Source organism: Pinus tabuliformis, chromosome 5_1 (assembly GCF_031772625.1).
Source record: "Pinus tabuliformis cultivar Carrire ecotype Pingquan chromosome 5_1, CPIR1, whole genome shotgun sequence".
Lineage (NCBI taxonomy): Eukaryota > Viridiplantae > Streptophyta > Pinopsida > Pinales > Pinaceae > Pinus > Pinus tabuliformis.
Window position 1 is genome coordinate 59,433,441 of NC_142305.1, and position 25,952 is coordinate 59,459,392.

General features: G+C 37.6%; 2 protein-coding genes across 5 annotated transcripts; both read right to left on the minus strand.

The window, feature by feature from the left end:
• Window positions 1-747: 747 nt before the first annotated feature.
• LOC149163443 (uncharacterized) lies at window positions 748-2,638 on the minus strand. 2 transcript variants are annotated; one of them, XM_089431728.1, is made up of 5 exons: window positions 2,429-2,638; window positions 2,289-2,338; window positions 1,955-2,087; window positions 1,714-1,818; window positions 748-1,214 (listed from the first exon to the last, which is right to left on the minus strand). In XM_089431728.1, the coding sequence occupies exons 2-5, from the start codon at window positions 2,289-2,291 to the stop codon at window positions 1,198-1,200; spliced, it is 258 nt and encodes an 85-aa protein (XP_089287854.1). In that variant the 5' UTR covers window positions 2,292-2,338; window positions 2,429-2,638; the 3' UTR covers window positions 748-1,197. The 2 variants fall into 2 exon arrangements, with proteins under 2 accessions (XP_089287854.1, XP_089287856.1); XM_089431730.1 differs by having other exon boundaries at window positions 748-1,208; window positions 2,429-2,637.
• Window positions 2,639-4,005: 1,367 nt separating this feature from the next.
• LOC149163444 (uncharacterized) lies at window positions 4,006-12,235 on the minus strand. Of its 3 annotated transcripts, none has more exons than XM_089430746.1 (6): window positions 12,105-12,235; window positions 11,942-12,016; window positions 11,741-11,819; window positions 4,844-5,324; window positions 4,659-4,733; window positions 4,006-4,536 (listed from the first exon to the last, which is right to left on the minus strand). In XM_089430746.1, exons 1-5 carry the CDS (start codon window positions 12,157-12,159, stop codon window positions 4,680-4,682), a joined length of 744 nt encoding a protein of 247 aa, XP_089286872.1. In that variant the 5' UTR covers window positions 12,160-12,235; the 3' UTR covers window positions 4,006-4,536; window positions 4,659-4,679. The 3 variants fall into 3 exon arrangements, with proteins under 3 accessions (XP_089286872.1, XP_089286870.1, XP_089286871.1); XM_089430744.1 differs by having other exon boundaries at window positions 4,827-5,324; XM_089430745.1 differs by having other exon boundaries at window positions 4,822-5,324.
• Between the last annotated feature and the right edge of the window lie 13,717 nt (window positions 12,236-25,952).

Sequence of the window (25,952 nt, forward strand, 5' to 3'; positions counted from 1 at the left end):
GGGTTGGTCTGTTCTTGTTGGCCTTGAGCCGCTGTCTGTTCTCGGTTCTCTGCTTATTAGGCTTTGTCGTTGATTATGGAAACGAGTTAGGGTCTTATGGGGTTGGCTTCTGTCTGTAGTTGGTTTAGTCCCCACGTCTGCGAACTGGGTTCGGTCTTTTACTTTTGAACAAAAATGTGAACATATAATGGACTTTGGATGACTGTATTTTGTAACCCTATGAATTCTGTGCTGGAATAAATTTGGATTGAGTAAATTCACATACCTGTTATGGTTATGTAATGCCTGATTATTTTGGTTGTGCTGCTTGTAACTGGACGCTGTTACCTTTCGTCCGACTTGACTATCTTCTTCTTCTGGTTCAGAACCTGTAGCAGTATATTGACAGTATTCACATGATAAAATAATGACAAATGTTACACAGCATTGAGGACGCTGTAGGATTGTGTGTGCACAGAACAATAATTATATTTCTTTCTCTGTTAATTTCTTACATAGTCGAACCCTGTAATGTGCCTGTTTCCCTCCTTTAATAGCACTGTTTTCAAACGGTTTTAACTACTGTTGGTTTGTTTGGTTGGTTACATCAGTTGTTCCTTATGTGGAACTTTTCATAGTTGGCTAGTACATTTTATTTTCATGCTTTTACAATAGTAATGTAACTGTCACAACAAGTCTAACTAATTACTACTGCTACTAATTAAAATTCATTACATTAAAAAAGTAAAAAAGATATGTTTATATTAATTGTTCCTGTGGCATCTGGCAGTTATCGGGTCTGCAACTTCCAGCAAGTTTATTGCATGCGTGCAGTGTGGGATACTACTAGACCTAATCCAAATCTCAGATCAGTATAGCACATAGAAGTATTTTCAACCTGAAAACCCACAATCCCCTGTTTCAGCCAAACCCCATTTCTACCTACCAACCAACTTCATAGTGTGGGCCACTGGAGGTCGAAAGTACCCTCAGAGGCGAGGAGATGAAATTTTAAAGTTTGCAGAAATATTCACCCATGTTTCATCTTATGTATGTATAACGATAAAAACACTGGTTCTCTCTCACTCATTATGGGTTCTCTATTTAAGCGTCATGGGCATTCTCTATCCAATCAGCCAAGGGTATGGGGCATGCTTGGCTTCTCTGGGAGTTCGTCTTGTTCATCTGGGGCTTCGTCAGGCATGTTTAGCTTCTCCATCAGATCAGATCTGCAACTATTCCAAAACCCCCAAATATTGCTTATTATTTGACTATTTCTATCAAATCTAGTTTATTTTAGCTAGCATAACCTCTGAAATAATATTAAGGCACACAAATTTATTGGTTGATTTGTTTCCATTTTGTTGACTCCAAAATAGACATGATTGAGATATCAGACCCCTCGATTTAGATATTCATATTCAATGCATTTAATACACCCTCTAAATTTCAGACATTGACAGTTTTATGAATCACCTTCCCCGATCAGTATCTTAATTTCCAGGGTTATATCTAAGCAGAGTTTTGAAACAAGTCAAAGTTTTTTATATGAGGAAAAATGGAAAATCTTGAGTGTAATTTTGGAGATTCTTAAATAATTTTATACATGAGATGAGAATTAGGCTAGTTACTGTAAACTCTTGCCCATATTCTAAAGATAGGTCAAATCTAGCTTCACCTTGCTCATCTAAGCTATGAGAACTGAACTTAAAGCTAAATCACATCTAGATTCACCTTGTTCTCCATCGAAGCTGTGGTAAGTGAACCTAATAGATGGCTTCCTTCCTCCTCTATACTCTTTCACTTTCCATAACACATTGTCAAAGCCTCTCAACCCTCCTGTATCACCAAACTGTCATTAATACACATATATAACCCAACATAATCTGTTCATAAACATAAAAAGACATTGTTACAGAGCTCTGGTTAGCCACATAAATGAAAAACTGGAAAAACAAGGCAGGCAGACATTGACCATGGAGAGTGTTATTGCCATCATTCTTGGGCAAATGGAATGTTTTCCCATATAATGTAAACTGTGCATTGTGGATTCTGTTGGATACACGACCCAGGATGGCACCAATGTAAGGCCTAGTGGAGCTCACATTCTGCATTGATAATCAATCTCATATCAACACAAAGACACTCTACCATATCCCACATTATAGTGTATATCCAACAAACTCTATCTAAAACCAGAGATCTGTGCCCATGTCATAGGCAGAACTGTGAAATCTATTAAAAAAATTATGTTATCAGATAGCAGTAACGAATAGAAATGCAAATACATAGAGATATATGATTCATACCATGTATGAAGCTAAAGAGTCATATCCAAGAGCCACATCTGCTATATGACCTGTAGGTACATGTTAATGCAAAAAGATCACCCTGTGAAAACATAGAAAAAGGAGATGAAGGGCAGATTAGGGTTTAGAGGTAATATTACCTTTAGCATCAGGAAGAGTAAGGGAGACCAGTGTAACTCCCCAGTTGGTGACATTTATGTGCAGATCACCCTTATGAAGATGAAAGAAACCTGGACCATTAGCTCTCCTATGAAAATGCTCATGTCCCAACTTATCGTTCCATTGCTCTTCCTGATGTCAAATGCTTCACATCTGCAGAGTTGAATGAAGAGTAGAATCCACAGAGTAGACAACATCCTGGCCATTATGAATAGGAGAGAAATTGGAACACTGAGTGTCTGTAACATGTAAACACATGTATATATAGATAAGGCCAAACCTAAGATTGGCACACTGTTCAACCACAGGTGCCATGTAATATACCTATTGTAATTAACCCCATGTAAAGTAATTTTAAATTACCAATCAGTTAATCAAACCTGCGTAAAAGTAATTTTAAATTACATATCAGTTACAACTGATTCTTGGTATTGGTTAAATGGATCAGCGAGCACCCTAACAAAGGGAAAAAAAAGAGGCAGGGACAGGCAGAGGAAGAAAAGAAAGAAAGGGAAGAAAAGAACCTGGAGAGACTAAGTCTGGTTAGGACCAGATAGTCAGGCACAGAGTGCTGGCTTACTGAGGATTGTGATCCGGTAAGCAAAAGCTTGGGGGAGAGACTCGAGTCTTGGAGGACTGGTCTCACGGTTGGGAGGAAAACAAGCATCACACAGTGATTTGGCTGGAGGGCCGTTCCAGATTCCATCTTACCAGAGAGAAACCAGGTAAGTAACGGAACCCTCTTGAGTTAGGATATCTGTGAAGTTGGAAAAATAACTGTGATTATCTTTACCATTTCTATAGATAGTTATGGTCCAAACTGTGTTAGAAGACAGTCAAAGGTCTAAACTGTATCAATCTCTGTAATATTAAAGATAGTGTGAAAATGTATCTAGTACAGAATATGGACAGTTTAACGACAAAACTAAAAGACGATATACTGTAAAGACGCTGTGTTAGTCTACAGTTACTTCGTTACAAGATACCAGAAGACGGGAAAGATGTGAACAGAACTTCATACGGTATCATTATTATAACATAAGACCAAAGATGAAAAGGTTGATATATTATGAGCGAAGAAAGAGAAGTCTAAACAGTATAACTGTAAACCTCGATAAAAGAATACAGTGACCGTGGAACAAGCGAAACAAGGTATTGATAAATGAGTCTATATATAACAGATAATGTTTACATTTCTCTTTAGGCATACCCGAGTCAGAAGGACCGAAATCCTCATGCAAAATGATAGACAAGATCGAAATGGTATCAAGACCCCAAGGGTTGCAAACGCAGTCAGCGTTTAGGATACCCTCTTCACGTTTAAGAATAATCTGTTAACCGAAAGATTAGTAAAACAATGAGGAACGTCCGAGTTCGGTAAGGCCGTAACAGGTGGCTCATAGGAAATTTAATGTTAAAGAGAGACTGTGAATATCACCTAGGAATAAACCTGGGTTTGACATTGAGGAAAAATAATACCAACATATCAACAGAAAAGAGCCATAACCGTCAACCAATCATCTACGAAACAGATGATGGTGCGGCAGCTTAACCCTCGTTCAACCCTCAGCCAGACCGCCATACATCTATGGAGACAGATGTTGGCACGGCAGGGTATCATTTATATAATCATTCATAAAAATAGCGAAATGCGATAACATTATAGAGTTTCACCGTTACTAAAACATGAATGTTAGAATCCAAATGATAAGTTTCCAGGAAAAGGAAATATTACACAGCCGAAAAATATATAAACCCTACTCGGCATAATAGAAACTTCTTCGCATTTATAGGAACATTAATACACTGTATAGCTGTAATAGAAAGGCACAGTAACCCTCGGCTTACGGGTTATATGATACAAGTAATTAGACCACTGGTTTCGAACCAGGGTTTGTAAACAGTTACCGAATAAGCCTTGGTTCCGGTGTTTAAACCAAAGAGAAAATACATATACATGCGTAAGTAGTCAATAGAAGTCCGGCCTCAGAAAAAGACAGAGGTATTCACCATGGATGGGAGGGACCCGATTCTTGAAGCGGTTCCAGAAGTACTCGGTACCCAAATAAGGGGTAAGGTCCATCGAGACCTGCGACCAACTAAGTGAAATGAGGTTGGGGTCGCTGCTCTTGCACAGAGAAAACTCTGGCAAACCAAAATCAAAACCCAGAAAGTCTAACCATGAAACAAGCCCTTGGTTCGGGTAAATACCTGTGAAAGACTTGGCGGGCTTTAGCAGAACGGACTCCTCGTGAAACCATAGATGCCGGAAGCCTGATGTGCAACCTGTCAAGCCAGAGAAGTGAGTTAGGACTCGGCGTAAATCATCAATGGCTATAAACATAACAAATCTATTAACTGGTAATGAAATCACCTGACCGATTCAGTAATATCACCTCTGCAACTGGAAAACCTCTCGAATGGCGCATGAGACTGAAATCGTGTAGGGCTTGGCGTGGAATGAAGGAGCAACCATGGCAGCGAAGGATAAGGAGCGGAAACGAATGAAACTGGAAGACAAAAACTCGAAATAACCGGAGAACAAACCTTATAAACCCTGATGAGCAGTGGTGAAACGTGGAGCTCTGTCCACCGTCGATTGCATCCGATGACGGAGCACCGTTGATGAGGGCGATTTTATCCAGGAATTCAGCGCGGGAAAAACCCAAGTCTAGAAACCGTGTTCTCATCACATGGCTTGTCAGAGGTAGCCTTAAGTCACCGCCAGTTGGCCAATGCAGGAGACGCCAACAACGGTTTGTAGTACCGCCTTGGTACATACGAAGAATATGCGTAAAGATCACAAACCATATGATTAACACATCAACCAGAACATTCATTAGTGGTGTGACAGCTGGAAACTTATACCCTGTGCACCTGCCATGTTATACATTGCCGTGGTCAGGCATGTATATAAAACCATGGCATTGATATAAACATAATGCATTCATTTTGTTATAAAGGTGTTAACCAAGGAATGGGTGCGGTTATAGTAGTTAAATAAAAAAAAACTTTATTTATATATATATTTGCGTATGGGTATGTGACAATTGGTATCAGAGCTAAAGGTTGCAATACTGGCGCCTTTGGGAATTGGTAAGTGGAAAGGATATTGAGGTACGCTGACGTACACTACTTTTGGCATGACGGGTGTGATTCATGTTTATAACTTCCTTGAGAAGTAGGTAATAAGTTGTTGCATAACTACATTCATAACGTTGGATTCCTGATGAGGATAAAAGACAATGAAACTTTTGTCGCACTTAAGAACGATATTGAACACTCATTGAGGAAGTGACAACCAACTACCAACTTTTGATTTGCACATATGGCAATAACAGCAATGCATATATTGAACTAGATTGAAATTACAATGAACGAAACTTAATGAGCCAATGCATGAATATAAAATTAGGGGGAACATCCTTGAATAGGATGAAAAATTGTTTTAAAAAGAACATTAGAAGAACCCCTTTAGATATTGAAAACATGCAATGAGTCAAGTAGCAAGACTTGATTTTTATAACTAACTTTTGATTCAGTCTTGTCATGGATGCATGAAGACGATTGGTAGTTGAGATTGGTTAGTATTGTATGACTAACCCATAGAACTTTTATACACTAATTCAATTGAACTAAGATCGTTACAGATCGTAACGAAGTGAAGGTTGATTGATGTCGCATGCATGAAATGTGCGTATGAAGATTTTATTTTTGTTACTCTCTCGGTGCTATAGTCCAGTTGTGCACGAGAAGAGTTCTTAATTTTATTCACCATGAGAATGCATGATGAATAGTATATGCTTATGTCCGAATAGTTTTCATGATGATTACCCTCTAATTGACTGAAATCCATTAGCATGGTATGTGCTGAAGTTAATCATTACTTGTTGGGAGAAAAAAAAAAAAAAAAACCATTGGAGTCTCGATTAAATGATGGTTGAATTTATCTCCACTATGGGAATGATGGATTTCTGCATTCCAGTGTGAAGTTAAGGGTAGAGGCATGTTCAGTGGGTAACATTTCTAGGACCCATTCATGGTATAATTACATGTGATAATTATTCATAAATAAGCTACCTGTGTTAATACAGTTGTCAGTAAACTCTAATTACCTCCCCCAACCATAGATGCTTCGAAAGGAAAAGGAAGCAAGGAGAAGGAAGAAGATCGTGCTGTAGGGACAGACGGAGATGGGAAAAGAAATCGCTAAGCCTGGTGATGACCAGATAGAGCAAGCTTGGGTATCAGAATCTTGCGGAAAACTCTAAGTCTGGAAATGACTAGATAGTGTATTGATGTTAATGATTTTCGTAATGCTTCCTAGAAGTCATTGTTCTGAAATAGACACATAGTACTGTTATGATAGTTGTTGCGTCTAGCATCAAGTGGTAACTCTGGTGCGTGTGTGACACTTAGGAGATTATGCTTCTAATCGCATAAAGTAGAGCCATTGCTTTCGGTAAGGGTGGTTTAACTTGTTAGTTATGCATGTTGATCCAGGGATAAGATGAGTGTCTTGTCCACTTTCTTGAAGAACACATATGAATGTCTTATATGATTTCTTAGTAGAGAAAGTATTTGAATGCATGCAATAAAAGAATGGTTCTTTTATAGATTTTCTTGGTAAAGAAAATGGGATAAGGCATGCAGTTAAAGATTGACTGTTTATATGTTTTCTTATGATAATACTTGCAGTAAAAGAATTGGTTATTTTATATGCTTCTTGGTAAAAAGAATTGGTAGTTCCTCCTAGTCGGACTACATGTGAGTCTTGTGAGAGAAATGTTTGTCTCTCGTTGTTTTCTTGGAATAAAATCCTTGCTAAATATAGCCAAAGTATCTTCTTGAGAGAAGAGGATGAGGCATATAAATGTCCTGAGGACATAGCATGGAAGGTGGTCAAGTTTTCTTGAATTAAAATATGTATCTTTATTTGATAAAAGCTTCTTGGGAAATATATATATATGCTAATTGCATTATGATTCTAGTTAGTCTCTAAGTTCTAGTGAAATGATTATGCATTACATGCATAATAAAAGACAACTAAGGATGTGCTTCTAGGCACATAGATATTTATCCCTAACTACTTGAGGAAAGAGTATATTACCTATATACATAAATATAGTCTCATCCTAAGAGTATGCATACTTCATGTATGAAGATAAAGGATTTTATGAGAGTTCTTGAAAATGGAATTAGAGGTTCTTTCCTTTAAGAACACATTAGAATAGTGTTCATACAAGAACCAAAAAGTCTTAATTGTTTCGTGAAAGGAACTATGTACATTAAAGTAAAATAATTGTGTTAGGAGAACACATGTCGCATATTGGTAGCTATTTTGACTTTGGAATTATGAGTCTGTGTGTACTTAGAGGAAGTGGTCATGTTAGCTTCCTTGAAAATAATACTCTCTTGGAGAGATTGTCTTGTTGGAAGAGCTGTGTTGATTGCTTGATTTGATGCATAAAGGATAAGTAAACCTTGTTTTTGTATCTTGGTTTTTATGCCGAAAGATAGACATCTTTAATAATTTCTTGGAAGGGAATCTTGAGAAATCCTCACATCGAAAGATAGAGAAATGAGGATTAAAATGACTTCCTTAAGAAAGAGGTATGTGATTTGTCGTATGAAATGATAGTGGTCTTCTAGTGAAGGGAGTAAGTGTTGCATACATTAAAGAAGGGCTTATATGATAAGCAATGGTATGTACAAAGATTAGTCATCGTGACATGAGAGTTATGTTCTCGTATGTTAGAGAAATTATGTTTAATTACACTAACAATGCATGACCAAAGTTAGCATAGTAAACGTGAGATAATACTCCATTAATGATGATTTGAATTGGGACAACAGACTATGGCAAAATTGGAAATGTTTAGATTATTAACTCAACTGTTGTTGACATTTATACATTAATGAGTATTTGCATATGCTTTTATACATGACAATATTGTATGCATGAACATTCTTGGAAATGGAATGCGTGTTAACTGATGCATATTTATAACTAACGTTGCTGATGGGATTAAGTAGTGGTAGCTTAATGGCAACAAGAAAACTCATCACGTAAATTGCTGCAATGTGAAATGCAATTATAAATGAGAAAGAATGATGTTATATGATATGCATGAATTATGTTATTTGGAAAATTTGCATGCATACAACGTGTATGATGGGTATGTTTCCCATCAATCGTGATGTTGTGGACCCATGTTGGGGTTAAGTGTAAATGCATGGTATACATGCATGGTTGTTGTGCTAATGATAATGTTCATATGGATCATTATGTAAATTACTTTGAGGAAGAGTATTAAAAGAGAAATATTCATGCTATGTCTGGTTGGGATCAGATGGCATAAGAGGAAAGAATTTCCTGTGTACGCTACGTCTGGTTAGGATCAGATAGCGTTTACTGGCGAGACCAGTGTAATTGCGGTCGAGTAGGACCTGCAAGTGCTTGGGTTGATGGCAATTACCTGCCCGGAGGGGTTGATGGTACTTGTCTGCCCGGAGTTGGGTTGATGGCAACTACCTGCCCGGAAGGGTTGATGGTACTTGTCTGCCCAGATCTCCTCTCCTTAGAATTCTTGAGCTGGTTGGCCAGTGGGATTCTATGTTAGACCTGGTAAGGTCTTTATCAAAGAAACTGTCTGGATGTGAAAAGGACTCGATTTGGTTGTGAGAACCAGTTTCCATGGATTGGGAATTCTTTAGTCCATTGTGGTCTCATGGCTAAAGGAATTAACTAATCAGCTATATGTTATGTTAAAAATGAATTTTACATATAGTTGTGTAAAATATGTTATGCACATTTAATAAGAGATGAGCTTAGTGCTCGATAAAGAATAAATGGAAATTTTAATTCCTTTATTGTGTTAATAATGTTGTGAACATCTTAGTGGGAGCTAAGACAGTTCTTGCTTGATGAAATGATTGACTGTTTGATGATTAGAGAGCTAGGTGCTCTTCTGGTACTTCTTGAAGTACTTTACGGATGTCTTTAGTAAGAATTCGTTCAGTGTGCACGTGAGCAGTGATTTATCATTTGATGATTAGCATTAGTGCTCTTTAAGTACTTGTAAAAGTACTGTGATTTAGAAAGCATCTAACATTGCACAATTGATTGCTAGTCACAGTGTCTCATTTGACTCAAAATATAGTGACTAATGTGGTTGAATTTGTTAGTCATACATTGCAGGAACTACTTACCATGGAAGGTTGAAGAATTGTCCAACCTCTATTAACAGGCTTACATGAAAGTATTCATGATTTTCAAGCATAAGATGGTAAGTTATGGCAAGTTGACACAGAGAATTGTTTATTATGAATAAACAAGGGCCAGGTGGTGGCGAGTGGAAGTTGCATATTTTTGCAATTACTAATGATTATGACTATTGATGCTTATAACTAATGATATTTCTTAAGACTATATCATTACTATTTTGTTTGTCGTCTTTTCTTGGAATAAAATTGTTGATTTCAAAGAGAAAGGATCACATTCTGTGTGGATTAGATAGTAATGCCACAAGTAAAATATCAAGTTCCGACGAAAGATGAACACCGAGGACGGTGTTCCTGTTAAGGGGGGGAGTATGTAATATACCTATTGTAATTAACCCCATGTAAAGTAATTTTAAATTACCAATCAGTTAATCAAACCTGCGTAAAAGTAATTTTAAATTACATATCAGTTACAACTGATTCTTGGTATTGGTTAAATGGATCAGCGAGCACCCTAACAAAGGGAAAAAAAAGAGGCAGAGGACAGGCAGAGGAAGAGAAAGAAAGACAGGGAAGCAAAACCCTGGATGGACTAAGTCTGGTTAGGACCAGATAGTCAAGCACAGAGTGCTGGCTTACTGAGGATAGTGATCCGGTAAGCAAAAGCTTGGGGGAGAGACTCGAGTCTTGGAGGACTGGTCTCACGGTTGGGAGGAAAACAAGCATCACACAGTGATTTGGCTGGAGGGCCGTTCCAGATTCCATCTTACCAGAGAGAAACCAGGTAAGTAACGGAACCCTCTTGAGTTAGGATATCTGTGAAGTTGGAAAAATAACTGTGATTATCTTTACCATTTCTATAGATAGTTATGGTCCAAACTGTGTTAGAAGACAGTCAAAGGTCTAAACTGTATCAATCTCTGTAATATTAAAGATAGTGTGAAAATGTATCTAGTACAGAATATGGACAGTTTAACGACAAAACTAAAAGACGATATACTGTAAAGACGCTGTGTTAGTCTACAGTTACTTCGTTACAAGATACCAGAAGACGGGAAAGATGTGAACAGAACTTCATACGGTATCATTATTATAACATAAGACCAAAGATGAAAAGGTTGATATATTATGAGCGAAGAAAGAGAAGTCTAAACAGTATAACTGTAAACCTCGATAAAAGAATACAGAGACCGTGGAACAAGCGAAACAAGGTATTGATAAATGAGTCTATATATAACAGATAATGTTTACATTTCTCTTTAGGCATACCCGAGTCAGAAGGACCGAAATCCTCATGCAAAATGATAGACAAGATCGAAATGGTATCAAGACCCCAAGGGTTGCAAACGCAGTCAGCGTTTAGGATACCCTCTTCACGTTTAAGAATAATCTGTTAACCGAAAGATTAGTAAAACAATGAGGAACGTCCGAGTTCGGTAAGGCCGTAACAGGTGGCTCATAGGAAATTTAATGTTAAAGAGAGACTGTGAATATCACCTAGGAATAAACCTGGGTTTGACATTGAGGAAAAATAATACCAACATATCAACAGAAAAGAGCCATAACCGTCAACCAATCATCTACGAAACAGATGATGGTGCGGCAGCTTAACCCTCGTTCAACCCTCAGCCAGACCGCCATACATCTATGGAGACAGATGTTGGCACGGCAGGGTATCATTTATATAATCATTCATAAAAATAGCGAAATGCGATAACATTATAGAGTTTCACCGTTACTAAAACATGAATGTTAGAATCCAAATGATAAGTTTCCAGGAAAAGGAAATATTACACAGCCGAAAAATATATAAACCCTACTCGGCATAATAGAAACTTCTTCGCATTTATAGGAACATTAATACACTGTATAGCTGTAATAGAAAGGCACAGTAACCCTCGGCTTACGGGTTATATGATACAAGTAATTAGACCACTGGTTTCGAACCAGGGTTTGTAAACAGTTACCGAATAAGCCTTGGTTCCGGTGTTTAAACCAAAGAGAAAATACATATACATGCGTAAGTAGTCAATAGAAGTCCGGCCTCAGAAAAAGACAGAGGTATTCACCATGGATGGGAGGGACCCGATTCTTGAAGCGGTTCCAGAAGTACTCGGTACCCAAATAAGGGGTAAGGTCCATCGAGACCTGCGACCAACTAAGTGAAATGAGGTTGGGGTCGCTGCTCTTGCACAGAGAAAACTCTGGCAAACCAAAATCAAAACCCAGAAAGTCTAACCATAAAACAAGCCCTTGGTTCGGGTAAATACCTGTGAAAGACTTGGCGGGCTTTAGCAGAACGGACTCGTCGTGAAACCATAGATGCCGGAAGCCTGATGTGCAACCTGTCAAGCCAGAGAAGTGAGTTAGGACTCGGCGTAAATCATCAATGGCTATAAACATAACAAATCTATTAACTGGTAATGAAATCACCTGACCGATTCAGTAATATCACCTCTGCAACTGGAAAACCTCTCGAATGGCGCATGAGACTGAAATCGTGTAGGGCTTGGCGTGGAATGAAGGAGCAACCATGGCAGTGAAGGATAAGGAGCGGAAATGAATGAAACTGGAAGACAAAAACTCGAAATAACCGGAGAACAAACCTTATAAACCCTGATGAGCAGTGGTGAAACGTGGAGGTCTGTCCACCGTCGATTGCATCCGATGACGGAGCACCGTTGAAGAGGGCGATTTTATCCAGGAATTCAGCGCGGGAAAAAAACCCAAGCCTAGAAACCGTGTTCTCATCACATGGCTTGTCAGAGGTAGCCTTAAGTCACCGCCAGTTGGCCAATGCAGGAGACGCCAACAATGGTTTGTAGTACCGCCTTGGTACATACGAAGAATATGCGTAAAGATCACAAACCATCTGATTAACACATCAACCAGAACATTCATTAGTGGTGTGACAGCTGGAAACTTATACCCTGTGCACCTGCCATGTTATACATTGCCGGGGTCAGGCATGTATATAAAACCATGGCATTGATATAAACATAATGCATTCATTTTGTTATAAAGGTGTTAACGAAGGAATGGGTGCGGTTATAGTAGTTAAATAAATAAATAAAAACTTTATTTATATATATATTTGCGTATGGGTATGTGACATGCCACATGGACACTGCCCCCACCGACACTGTGTTATAGTCTTTGAATTTTCGCACGTGTGATGACAATTAGGTTTTCAATTTGATGAAGAAAGCTGCTGGAACCTCCATAGCAAAGTTAATGCTATGGAGGTACCCCTCTGACAGCCGCAGAAAGCATGCATCCTCGACCATGCATCATAAACCGCATCCCTCTCCGGCATGGCATGCATCCTCCTCCGGCTGCCCATCGACTCCCCCGACGACCCTGCCCGCAGCCACTGGTGGCCTCCACTCAGATCGTATCAATGTCACCTCTGCGTGGGGGATTTCAAACTTAGTCGCGCGCGCAAATTTTGAAAATGGAATTCAAATTCAGAGTCAGAGTCCCCCGCTCAAATTTTTCAAATGAAATGAAAACAACAGAGCACATGGTAATCTGCATTTCGATGGGAGCAGCCATGGTCAAGGATTGAGTTGCCCTCTCTTCACATGGTTTTCCAGTTTAATGTCGGAATGGCTTTTTGTTTTGCTGAACATGCAATGTAAAACACAATGCAAACGTGGTTGGGTGGATGAGAAAAGCAATGGAACACCGGCAATCGATCCGCAAGACTCCATCAAAATTTTACAGGGAGATACGTGTTCCCCCAGGTTCAGCGACATCGGCCGTTATAGGGAGGAACGGAAAAACTATTCAGAAATTCCGAAAATCCCCGGGGATCTCTTTCGTCAGATTGTCTTCTGGAAAAGTCGAAATATGCGGAAAATCAGAGGAAGTTGTACATGGCATTGCTTTGTCTATTGAAGCTCTCATAATCTCTGTTATTTATAAATCCGAAGGTTTCTTTCCAGACTTTTACATTTACTGTTTTTGTAAGTATGTTGCAGAACCCCTATTTTCTGTCAAGAAAATTTGCTTCGAAAATTTCTCAGGAGAAACCTCTGGGAATAAAAAAGGCCAAAATTCATTTTTCTGTTTCAAATCCGAAGTGCAATGCCTGGAGGATTCGATATCTTTTAGCCATGAAATGCAACTAAAATGTAAGGTAAATAGCCTGTGCACTCAATTTTCGCATACCGTCGCTCTTTCAGAAACTGTATTCTCTCCGAACTGGGACTTCTCCGCTTATAAGACTATGTTGCTGGGATGTCTTAAAATCCTGCGGTAGGACGAGGTCGAAGCGACAAGAGATGTAAAGTTGACAATTCGATTTGGAAAGCAACTTTTCCATGGGCCTTGTTTAGACAACTTACAAGATAATGATTTTCTTCCCTTGGGAGACCTGCAAGATATTCAAAAGATATTCAATTTTAAAAAGCTGGTTAAACTCAGGGTTGATCTCAAAAGGCTGGTTAGATTTCGCAGGTTTTGCTCGTCAATTTCATCATAAGGCTGAGCAATTGCTCGACTGATACTAACGTTCTCTACATTCTGTTTTGTGTTTCCTACAAGGAGATCCGTGTAGAGGGCTATTAATTTCACCTATTATATGACTTGAAGGTTTATTTTGGATCCACGAGATCTAAATGATCAATGTATTTCCTTTACAGCAAGTAATATAAACGTTTTTTTTCTGTCTGAAAAAAATTCAAGGTTGATTAGTATTTAGTAATTGAAAAAAGAAATTGCTTGATATATAAATTTTGTTATAGAGTATAAATTTTGTTATAGAGTAAATAAAAGAAGTATTTTGAAATTAGATATAATAGGTAAAAAGGTAAAAATAATTTGTTATTTTCTAAATGTGTAATATTGAATAGTTATGATGTAAGTAATGTTATTAAAATTGAATCTATGTGGTTGAAACTTGAAACTAATTAAAATTATTTTCTTCTGATTTTTGTGGTTAAACTTAAGGTCGATCAGTGTTTAGTAATTGAAAAAGGAGATTGAGTGATATATAGATTTTTTTTTTATAATGTAAATAAAAGAAGTATTTTGAAATTAAAGATAATAGGTGAAAAGTTAAAAATAATTTGTTATTTTGTAAATGTGCAATAACGAATAGTTATGATAGTTATGATGTAAGTAACTTTATTAAAATTGGATCTATGTGGTTGAAACTTGTTGGTATTATCGATTTTTGGTAATATTTATTTAATTGAAAGTTTCAAGGAAAAAATCAGTTTTAATTTTTTTTTGGTTTTATTGTAAATTTCAAAATTGGCTAACTTTTATATAAAACAAAAGTATGATTATTTATTTTCTTTGGTCAATACAATTCCGAAAATAATAGTAGTTTTTTTCCCTTTTCCTTTCCTTCTTTTACCATTTAAAGAACTTTATATTTTTTATGCATCTCACAATATTCATTTAAACAAATTGAAATCTTTGAGCTTAGTCTTTTTTGGGCGGATCGAAGATCTCATCCAAACAATTTCATATAAAACAAATGATCATTTGGTTTTTTTTAATCAATAAAATTAAAAAAAAAATAATGTTAACCCTTTTTCCTTTTCCTTCTCCTTCTCGTTTTACATTTAAAGAAATTTACATCTTTTATCCATCTCACATTATTTATTTGAACAAATTGAAGTTTTCAAATTGAATCTTTTTTAAGCACAAGTAAAAAGCTCATCTAAAGAATTTGTTGAGTTCATCCAAAGAGCTAATGTGGACTTCGAGATATTTCGAGCTATAAGCTTCTTTGAGATGAGTTTGATTTTATTGGAGAGTTTATTTTCAATACATTTTACACTTGTTTGAGTTAATTGAAGGGTTGTTTTTCATATTTTATTAGATTATTATAGAGTTATTTTTTACATTGTGAGGAGATGTTTTGTAGTTGTTTTAGATCATTGAAACTGATCTTGTTCTCTTAATTGGGAAAGAAATGTATTTTAATTTTTAAAATTTAATTAGTAATATTTTTAGTATTGTTATTTTTTCCTCAAAAAATAAGAAATTTTAGGCTTTTATTTTTAGAGATTTTATCCGCAACTCGTAAAAAAAGTGCATGAGATAATTTCCAGTGAATTGAGAGGAATATGGCACCCAATTATTCTCAGAGGAAGTTGGGGATGGATGTTGGAACTATATTTAAGCACATGTAAGAGGCAATGTGGAAACCTACTTGATTTTTTTTAATTATCTAAAAGTTGACACAGAGATATCTTGAATCCTACCAAATAAATAAGATTGAGTTTAAAAATATTTAATAAAAAATAGGAAAAAATTAAGCTCCATTGATCAAAACACTAGTCAAATCTCAAGTTTGGAAGAATTTTAATGATCTTGTTCCTTCTACAACCTTGAAGTAAAACCAACCTAAAGAATAATTTCTTACTATACAAAATATTTAATAAGAAACTAGGAAAAATTTAAGCTCAGTTCATAAAAGCACTTGTCAAATCTCAAGTTTTGAAGTATCTTATTATCTTATTAATTATATAGTGTGAAATAAAACTAACCTAGTGAATAATTTCTTGCGACCATGTCTCATTTGAAGGGGCTTAATAGGATTGAATTGTTCTTGATGCTACTACTATTTGTTACTTCACCATCTATTCGTGCGACCATGTCTCATTTGAAGGGGCTTAATAGGATTGAATTGTTCTTGATGCTACTACTATTTGTTACTTCACCATCTATTCGAAATGTGAGGAGGTAAAATGAAATTGCATAAAAATGCATTACTATTGTAAGAAGAGGGAAAATGAAATTGTATAAGAATGCATTAGTAAAGGGTAATATGAAACATGTATATGTTTTAAGCCAAATTCCATAGTCAAAGGATTTGAAAGTTATTATTAGATTGCTACCTTATTATTAGATTGCTACTTTAAACAATAAGGAATTCAAATTAAAATATCATTTTCTTTAGTTATATTGAGGATGTAAATTATGAGACTTAAAATGTTTATCTCATATATTTGTTTATTAATTAGTGATGTGCTTAATCTTTGGACCTTAAAATTCATTAGAGTCACTTTATAGATAATAGATTACAATTAGTATTATTTTAGTTATATACACATTTGTATTTATTATTTAAATGAAAAAGTTCATATATTTGTGAAAAATGGTTTCAATTCACATGAATATATATATTATTTTTTAATCAAAAATAGGATATTTTACATGTTTTTGTTTAATCAATTTTTTTTTAGTTTTAGTTTTAGTTTTTTGGTTAATTAATACATTTCATTTCATCTTATTCGTCTATATTCATAAAAAGAGTTGTTACTTTTTGTTATAGAACTCTCTCTACTATTTTTCTGTAATTTGATTTGGGCCAAGGGAAAGTAATACTTTTTTCTCTTCAACACAAATGGGTAGTGAATTTTATTGAATCTACGCCTTGTCACAATGAATATACGCTTCCATTGGGATAATGAATAAATTCATAGGATATAGATCAGAATATTTTCTGCAGATACTACAATTGAGTCCTACATGTTTACAAGAGTAAATTCTTAAATATTGCGAGCATGAGAGAATAAAATAAATTACATTGAGTTATTTTGGAGGCTTCTCACACAAAGAATCTACTAAAAGTTGGGGTCTTGAAGGCAAGTTAGAATCTCTTTCATGCAACTTCTGTTGCACGTATGCACATACATTCTTTCCTAGCAATATTACAGTTCTAGATACCATTAAATTTAAGAGTCTTTCCCCATATATGCAAAGTAGTTTAAAAACAAATGCCCATCATATGTTTCTTTGCTAATTTTTTCCTTTACAGTTTTATTATTGTATTAACACATATAACACATGATTTTATTCTATTCACAAGAAAAGTATGAAATCAATGATGGTCAACCATGTTTGTTTTAGGGTTTATAATATTTATCTTAGGGTTTATATATTTTAGTATTACAATATTAATCCCTTGGGTTTAATACTATTCCTTTGAGCTTTTAGTATAAAACCCTTGGGTTTATTAGTGCCTTGGGTTTATAATATCAATGTGTTGGGTTTATTAATCTAAGAGTTCATATTCCTAGGGTATAGAATTAATGATAGGGTTTATAATATTAACCCTAGGTTTAACATAAATCAATTGCATTTATAATATAAATTTCTTGGGTTTATAATATAATAATCACTTAGGTTTATAATATTAACACCAAGGGTTTATAATATTAATCTCTTGAGTTCTCTATATTAATCCCTTACATTTATAATATTAATACCATTGGGATTATAAACCCAAGAGAATAATATTCAACCCAAGGGAATAATATTAAACCCTAGGAGTATGAACCCGTAAATTAATAAACCCCAGGAATTGATATTGTAAACCCAAGGGAATCATATTAAACTCCAGGAATATTTATGCTTGGGTTTGTAGTATTAATAATCTCTCAGGTTTTTAATATTAATGTGTTGGGTTTATTGAGTTTTTAGGTTTGTAATATTAATAATCCCTTGGGCTTTTAGCATTAATTCCTTTGATTTATTATTATTCCCCTTGATTTTCAATATTTATTCCATAGGTTCATTAATCCTTAGGTTTATTAATTCCTTGGTTTATTGATCTTTTGGGTTTATAGTATTAATCCCATTGGTTTCTTAGTTCCTTGAGTTTATAATATTAATAATCCCTTGGGTTTATGATTCCTTGACTTTACAATCTTAGAGTTTTAGATATTAATCTTACATTTGATATTTTAATATATTAATTTAGCATATTAAGTTTATAATATAACATATATTAAGTTGACGCCTATGACTTATATCAACCACATTTGTTAATGTGGTTGTGCTAGTTAAATATAATTGTAACTCACATTTAGCCAATGATACCAAATCTTCTCCTTCTATGTGTCACACAAATTAAGGAAAACTTAAAAGATAAGTAAATGAAACCAAACACATAAATAATTTCAAATTAAACCTTTTATTGTTTGATTTTAAGTTAATTTTTTTTTCCTCGACGGGTGTGAGGATTCGGTGCTACGCGTGGCAGTAGGGTGGCGTACGAAGCCCACCTAGCCTCCATGTGCCCCTTAATGTTTTTGACATGGCTATGACCATCATTAAGGCTATGCAGGTTGGCGAACTACCCACTTGTGACAAGTTTATATGCATGTTATGATGAGTGAAGAGGTTCATTCTAGTTTGTTGGGTGATGAGGAGGGAGACTCTCGAGAATTGTGGGCTTGAGCGGAGGCCTGCCCGACAATGGCTATGGCTCTAGGAAGAGGGGGGATGTAGGTTTTGTCTTAGTCTGCGATGTGGAGAGTGCCTGGCCTGGAAGTGCCCGTGGGATCCAGGTACCACGACGAAGGCCTCGGTGTTGCAATCGCATTAGGTTTTCTGGTCTGGTATGTTGAGCTTCCGCAGTCGATCTCAGAGGCCAAGGCTAGCTTCCCTTACTAGGCCTCATCGACCAGGGATGGTCTCCGCTGGTGGCATGGTTGTCCTCTTTGTTCACAGTCGGACTTTGGAGTGGGAGAGCACGTTGGATTGGCTCGATCAAGCCATCAAGGGGGTGGCAAGGCTGATGTGGTGCCGACATTTTCGCGCTCCTCCAGCTCTAGGGTAGGTTGAGCAGGAGGGTATAGGACTAACTGTTTGGAAATATGCCCATTTTTTATGGTCGTATTCGCAGCTCTGCAGCTAATGTAAGCATTAGTTTTGGCCAACCATGGCCTCCCAAGGATGAGAGGGTAACCAATATGCGCACATCTTCCGTATATGCACACATCTTCCGTATATGCCCAGTTTCCGTATATGCGCACATCTTCCGTATATGCCCAGTTTCCGTATATGCGCACATCTTCCGTATATGCCTAGTTTCCGTATATGCACACATCTTCCGTATATGCGCACATCTTCCGTATATGACCAGTTTCCGTATATGCGCATATCTTCCGTATATGCCAGGTTTCCGTATATGCGCACATCTTCCATATATGCCCAGTTTCCGTATATGCACACATCTTCCGTATATGCCCAGTTTCCGTATATGCGCACATCTTCCGTATATGCACACATCTTCCGTATATGCCCAGTTTCCGTATATGCGCACATCTTCCGTATATGCCCAGTTTCCATATATGTGCACATCTTCCGTATATGCCCAGTTTCCGTATATATATGCACACATCTTCCGTATATGCCCAGTTTCCGTATATGCGCACATCTTCCGTATATGCCCAGTTTCCGTATATGCGTACATCTTCCGTATATGCCCAGTTTCCGTATATGCCCACATCTTCCGTATATGCCCAGTTTCCGTATATGCGCACATCTTCCGTATATGCCCAGTTTCCGTATATGCACACATCTTCCGTATGTGCACAGTTTCCGTATATGCGCACATCTTCCGTATGTTCACAGTTTCCGTATATGCGCACATCTTCCGTATATACACAGTTTCCATATATGCACACATCTTCCGTATATGCCCAGTTTCCGTATATGCGCACATCTTCCGTATATGCCCAGTTTCCGTATATGCGCACATCTTCCATATATGCCCAGTTTCCGTATATGCGCACATCTTCCGTATATGCCGAGTTTCCGTATATGCACACATCTTCCGTATATGCCCAATTTTCGTATATGCACACATCTTCCGTATATGCCCAGTTTCCGTATATAAACACATCTTCCGTATATGCCCAGTTTCCGTATATGCACACATCTTCCGTATATGCCAAGTTTCCCAGTTTCCGTATATGCGCACATCTTCCGTATATGCCCAGTTTTCGTATATGCGCACATCTTCCGTATATGCTCGTTTCCGTATATGCGCACATTTTCCGTATATGCCCAGTTTCCATATATGCACACATCTTCCGTATATGCCCAGTTTCCGTATATGCACACATCTTCCGTATATGCGCACATCTTCCGTATATGCCCAGTTTCCTTATATGCGCACATCTTCCGTATATGCCCAGTTTCCGTATATGCGCACATCTTCCGTATATGCCCAGTTTCCGTATATGCACACATCTTCCGTATATGCGCACATCTTCCGTATATGCCAAGTTTCCATATATGCGCACATCTTCCGTATATGCCCAGTTTCCGTATATGCCCACATCTTCCGTATATGCAAAGTTTCCGTATATGCACACATCTTCCGTATATGCCCAGTTTCTGTATATGCGCACATCTTCCGTATATGCCCAGTTTCCGTATATGCACACATCTTCCGTATATGCACACATCTTCCGTATATGCACAGTTTCCGTATATGCACACATCTTCCGTATATGCCCAGTTTCCGTATATGCGCACATCTTCCGTATCTGCCCAGTTTTCGTATATGCACACATCTTTCGTATATGCACACATCTTCCGTATATGCCCAATTTATGTATATGCGCACATCTTCCGTATATGCCCAGTTTCTGTATATGCACACATCTTCCGTATATGCCCAGTTTCCGTATATGCGCACATCTTCCGTATATGCCTAGTTTCCGTATATGCACACATCTTCCGTATATGCCCAGTTTCCGTATATGTGCACATCTTCCGTATATGCCTAGTTTCCGTATATGCACACATCTTCCGTATATGCCCAGTTTCCGTATATGCACACATCTTCCGTATATGCACGGTTTCCGTATATGCGCACATCTTCTGTATATGCACGGTTTTCCGTATATGCGCACATCTTCTGTATATGCACAGTTTCCGTATATGCGCACATCTTCCGTATATGCCCAGTTTTCGTATATGCACACATCTTCCGTATATGCCCAGTTTCCGTATATGCGCACATCTTCCGTATATGCCCAATTTTCGTATATGCACACATCTTCCGTATATGGCCAGTTTCCGTATATGCACACATCTTCCGTATATGCCCAGTTTCCATATATGCACACATCTTCCCGTATATGCCCAGTTTTCCAGTTTCTGTATATGCGCACATCTTCCGTATATGCCTAGTTTCTGTATATGCGCACATCTTCCGTATATGCACATCTTCCGTATATGCCCAGTTTCCGTATATGCACACATCTTCCGTATATGCGCACATCTTCCGTATATGCCTAGTTTCCGTATATGCGCACATCTTCCGTATATGCCCAGTTTCCGTATATGCACACATCTTCCGTATATGCCTAGTTTCCGTATATGCACACATCTTCCGTATATGCACAGTTTCCGTATATGCGCACATACTCCGTATATGCACACATCTTCCGTATATGCTTAGTTTCCGTATATGCGCACATCTTCCGTATATGCCCAGTTTCCGTATATGCGCACATATTCCGTATATGCCTAGTTTCCGTATATGCACACATCTTCCGTATATGCACACATCTTCCGTATATGCCCAGTTTCCGTATATGCACACATCTTCCGTATATGCGCAGTTTCCGTATATGGCACATATTCCGTATATGCCCAGTTTTCGTTATATGCACACATCTTCCCGTATATGCCCAGTTTCCGTATATGCGCACATCTTCCGTATATGTCCAGTTTCCGTATATGCAAACATCTTCCGTATATGCCCAGTTTCCGTATATGCACACATCTTCCGTATATGCGCATATCTTCCGTATATGCCCAGTTTCCGTATATGCGCACATCTTCCGTATATGCCCAGTTTCCGTATATGCACACATCTTCCGTATATGCCCAGTTTCCGTATATGCGCTCATCTTCCGTATATGCCTAGTTTCCGTATATGCACACATCTTCTGTATATGCGCACATCTTCCGTATATGCCCAGTTTCCGTATATGCCACATCTTCCGTATATCCCAGTTTCCGTATATAAGCACATCTTCCGTATATCCCCAGTTTCCGTATATAAGCACATCTTCCGTATATGCCCAGTTTCCGTATATGCACACGTCTTCCGTATATGCACAGTTTCCGTATATGCACACATCTTCCGTATATGCCTAGTTTCCGTATATGCGCACATCTTCCGTATATGCCCAGTTTCCGTATATGCACACATCTTCCGTATATGCACAGTTTCAGTATATGCACACATCTTCCGTATATGCACAATTTCCGTATATGCGCACATCTTCCGTATATGCACAGTTTCCATATATGCGCACATCTTCCGTACATGCCCAGTTTCCGTATATGCACATCTTCCGTATATGCCTAGTTTCCGTATATGCGCACATCTTCCGTATATGCACACATCTTCCGTATATGCACAGTTTCCGTATATGAGCACATCTTCCGTATATGCCCAGTTTCCGTATATGCACACATCTTCCGTATATGCACACATCTTCCGTATATGCCCAGTTTCCGTATATGCGCACATCTTCCGTATATGCCAAGTTTCCGTATATGCACACATCTTCCGTATATGCACAGTTTCCGTATATGCACACATCTTCCGTATATTCCCAGTTTCCGTATATGCGCACATCTTCCGTATATGCCCAGTTTCCGTATATGCACACATCTTCCGTATATGCCCAGTTCCGTATATGCGCACATCTTCCGTATATGCCAAGTTTACGTATATGCACACATCTTCCGTATATGCCCAGTTTCCGTATATGCACACATCTTCCGTATATGCCCAGTTTCCGTATATGCACACATCTTCCGTATATGCCCAGTTTTCGTATATGCACATATCTTCCGTATATGCCCAGTTTCCGTATATGCGCACATCTTCCGTATATGCCCAGTTTCCGTATATGGACACATCTTCCGTATATGCCCAGTTTCCGTATATGCGCACATCTTCCGTATATGCCCAGTTTCCGTATATGCACACATCTTCCGTATATGCCCAGTTTTCTGTATATGCGCATATCTTCCGTATATGCCCAATTTCTGTATATGCGCACATCTTTCGTATATGCCCAGTTTCCGTATATGCACACATCTTCCGTATATGCCCAGTTTCCGTATATGCACACATCTTACGTATGTGCCCAATTTCCGTATATGCGCACATCTTACGTATATGGCCAGTTTCCGTATATGCGCACATCTTCCGTATATGCCTAGTTTCCGTATATGCGCACATCTTCCATATATGCCCAGTTTCCGTATATGCGCACATCTTCCGTATATGCCCAGTTTCCGTATATGCACACATCTTGGTCGTTCCCTCGCTCGTTATGTGTGATACAATGTGATCTCAAACATAGTCAAAAATCAACCTATTTTCCCTCACCATGTCCTTTCGGTATTCCTTCAGCTGAACTACATCTGTGGGGATAGATACCACTACATCTATGAATCACTTCAATCCATATTCATCTAGGAAGAAGTACATCCTTGCCTTGTAGATGACATAGTTGGAAGCACCGTCCAACCTGTCTTGATCTCGTAGTCCAACAGTGACCACCTCAGTGAAATAAGTCGAAATCCTCCTCTTCTCTTCTGCTTAGCTGCTACTAGGCTATATGCATTCCCTACTAGAGTAAGTAAATATGCTCACAACGACTATTGATTTGCAAGAAAAAATCGAACTTCTAAAGCTAGAATTCCCCTAATGAAAATTTCCCTCAGTGTGTGCTCTTTCTTCCTCCTAACACTATTTTGGTCTAGACACTGCTGCAAAATACTGCGTCTAGATAGAGATCTTCTCTACAAGGAATATATTGGCTACTCCATCTACCTCTGGTAATCCTTGAATCGAATAAATCTGATTTCTTTGTCGCTCTCAGAGAAATCGATTTTTCCTCAAAAAATTGACCCTCTTGGCCAAGAAATTGCACTTCCTCCGAGGGTTTCGCACTACTGCTTACGTAGAGCTACACAATTCCTCTTCGCTCTGCCACTAAGCTCTTCAACTTGCAATCTGCACTCTGATACCATGTGAAAAGTTGGCCACCCCCAAATCCTATTGCAACAACTGATGTTAATTCTTCTAATTATTGATTCAATTAAAAAATTTACTTCTTGTGTTCTATGGAAAATATCGAATTAAATACATTGCAACCTTCACAAATAAAATACTATGGAAGAAAAAAAAACGCTGGAAGAAATAGGTGCACAAACACAATATGACACTGTTATTTTTGGACTAAGTCCCTAGAAAAACCCAACTCGGGAAAATCAGTGCAACAACTGAGGGTTTTGATATTATGCAGTAGTGAAAACTAAGTACAATCTATGGATGCCCAAAATGGCTATCCAAATAGAGAGAAACTGGCAAAAATAACTAGTGAGGAAAATTCCTCTCCCAAAGGCGATCCGAGACTGACCTCAGCTCGAAACCAAGTCACTTCTTTCTATATGCACAGTCTTTGTGTCAGCCTACACAGTCTCTACTTCCCTCTAGCTCAGAACTGCATCACCTCTCACTATCTCATCAGCCGTTCTCTGGGAAACTGATTCTTCTGACCTCTAGAACTTCTATCCAACATCTGGTACTCAATCTCGACTTCTCCCTAACAAAACATAAATCTCCTCTTATTAGGGGAATTTTGAGTCCTAAAATGGGCCTCCTAAGAAAAATGTACAACCAAAATAAACTTTATAAAAACCAATAGGATTCAAAATTACGATAACAACCATGGGGGATCATTCACCATTTTCGTAGTAAAAAATAAAAAAAGTTAAAAAATAATAAAGTAATAAATCTATTTTTTCAACTTGTATTTTCAACTTATCTCCCTAAGGTTTTAGTCAAATATTAAACATGAGTACTTGTTAGATGCAAAATTTAATTCCTCATCCAAGGAGTATCCATGTTACATACTTTTGATTGACCCTACTACACAAAAAAGGAGAAATACATGAAAAAATGTGATTGTAATCATTTTTTTCATGTATTTCTCATTTTTTGTGTAGTAGGGTCCATTGAAAATATGCAACATGGGTGTTCCTTGGATGAGGAATACAATTCTGCATCCAACGAGTGTTACCGCTCGAAATTTGAGTAGACCCATGTGGAGATAAGTTGAAAATACGAATTAAAAAAATAGTTTTTTTCTTTTCCCTCTAAAATTTGATGATGTAATCTAATCTTATTTTATTATTTCCACTATTATTTTATAATTTCCTTAGGAGACCCATTTTAGACCTCAAAATTTCCCTAATGAAAGGGATCTGCACTACCTCTGTGTTGCCTCTCTGTTGTAATCTTTGCCTCTTTGTAATGTACACACCGAAACTGGAAAAACTTCCTCTGACCTCACTATCTCTACCCCTCTCACTACTTCGACCTCACAGCATCACCTCCAGAAACACACAACTGCTACTTTTGAAATTGATTTCTCAGATAAATCAAACTCTGCAAGTGTATTCTCCAGGCCCCATTGACTTTCTTCT

What these genes read in the sequence shown, in the direction of transcription:
- LOC149163443 (XM_089431728.1), bottom strand. An exon ending in TGGCAATAACACTCTCCATG is followed by an intron (nt 1,819 to 1,954) that starts GTCAATGTCTGC and finishes TTGGTGATACAG; the next exon opens with GAGGGTTGAGAGGCTTTGAC.
- LOC149163444 (XM_089430744.1), bottom strand. Translation starts at nt 12,159, where the DNA reads ATGCGCCATTCGAGAGGTTTTCCAGTTGCAGAGGTGATATTACTGAAT. An exon ending in GATATTACTGAATCGGTCAG is followed by an intron (nt 12,017 to 12,104) that starts GTGATTTCATTA and finishes CTGGCTTGACAG; the next exon opens with GTTGCACATCAGGCTTCCGG. An exon ending in TCGGGTCCCTCCCATCCATG is followed by an intron (nt 5,325 to 11,740) that starts GTGAATACCTCT and finishes ATAACATGGCAG; the next exon opens with GTGCACAGGGTATAAGTTTC.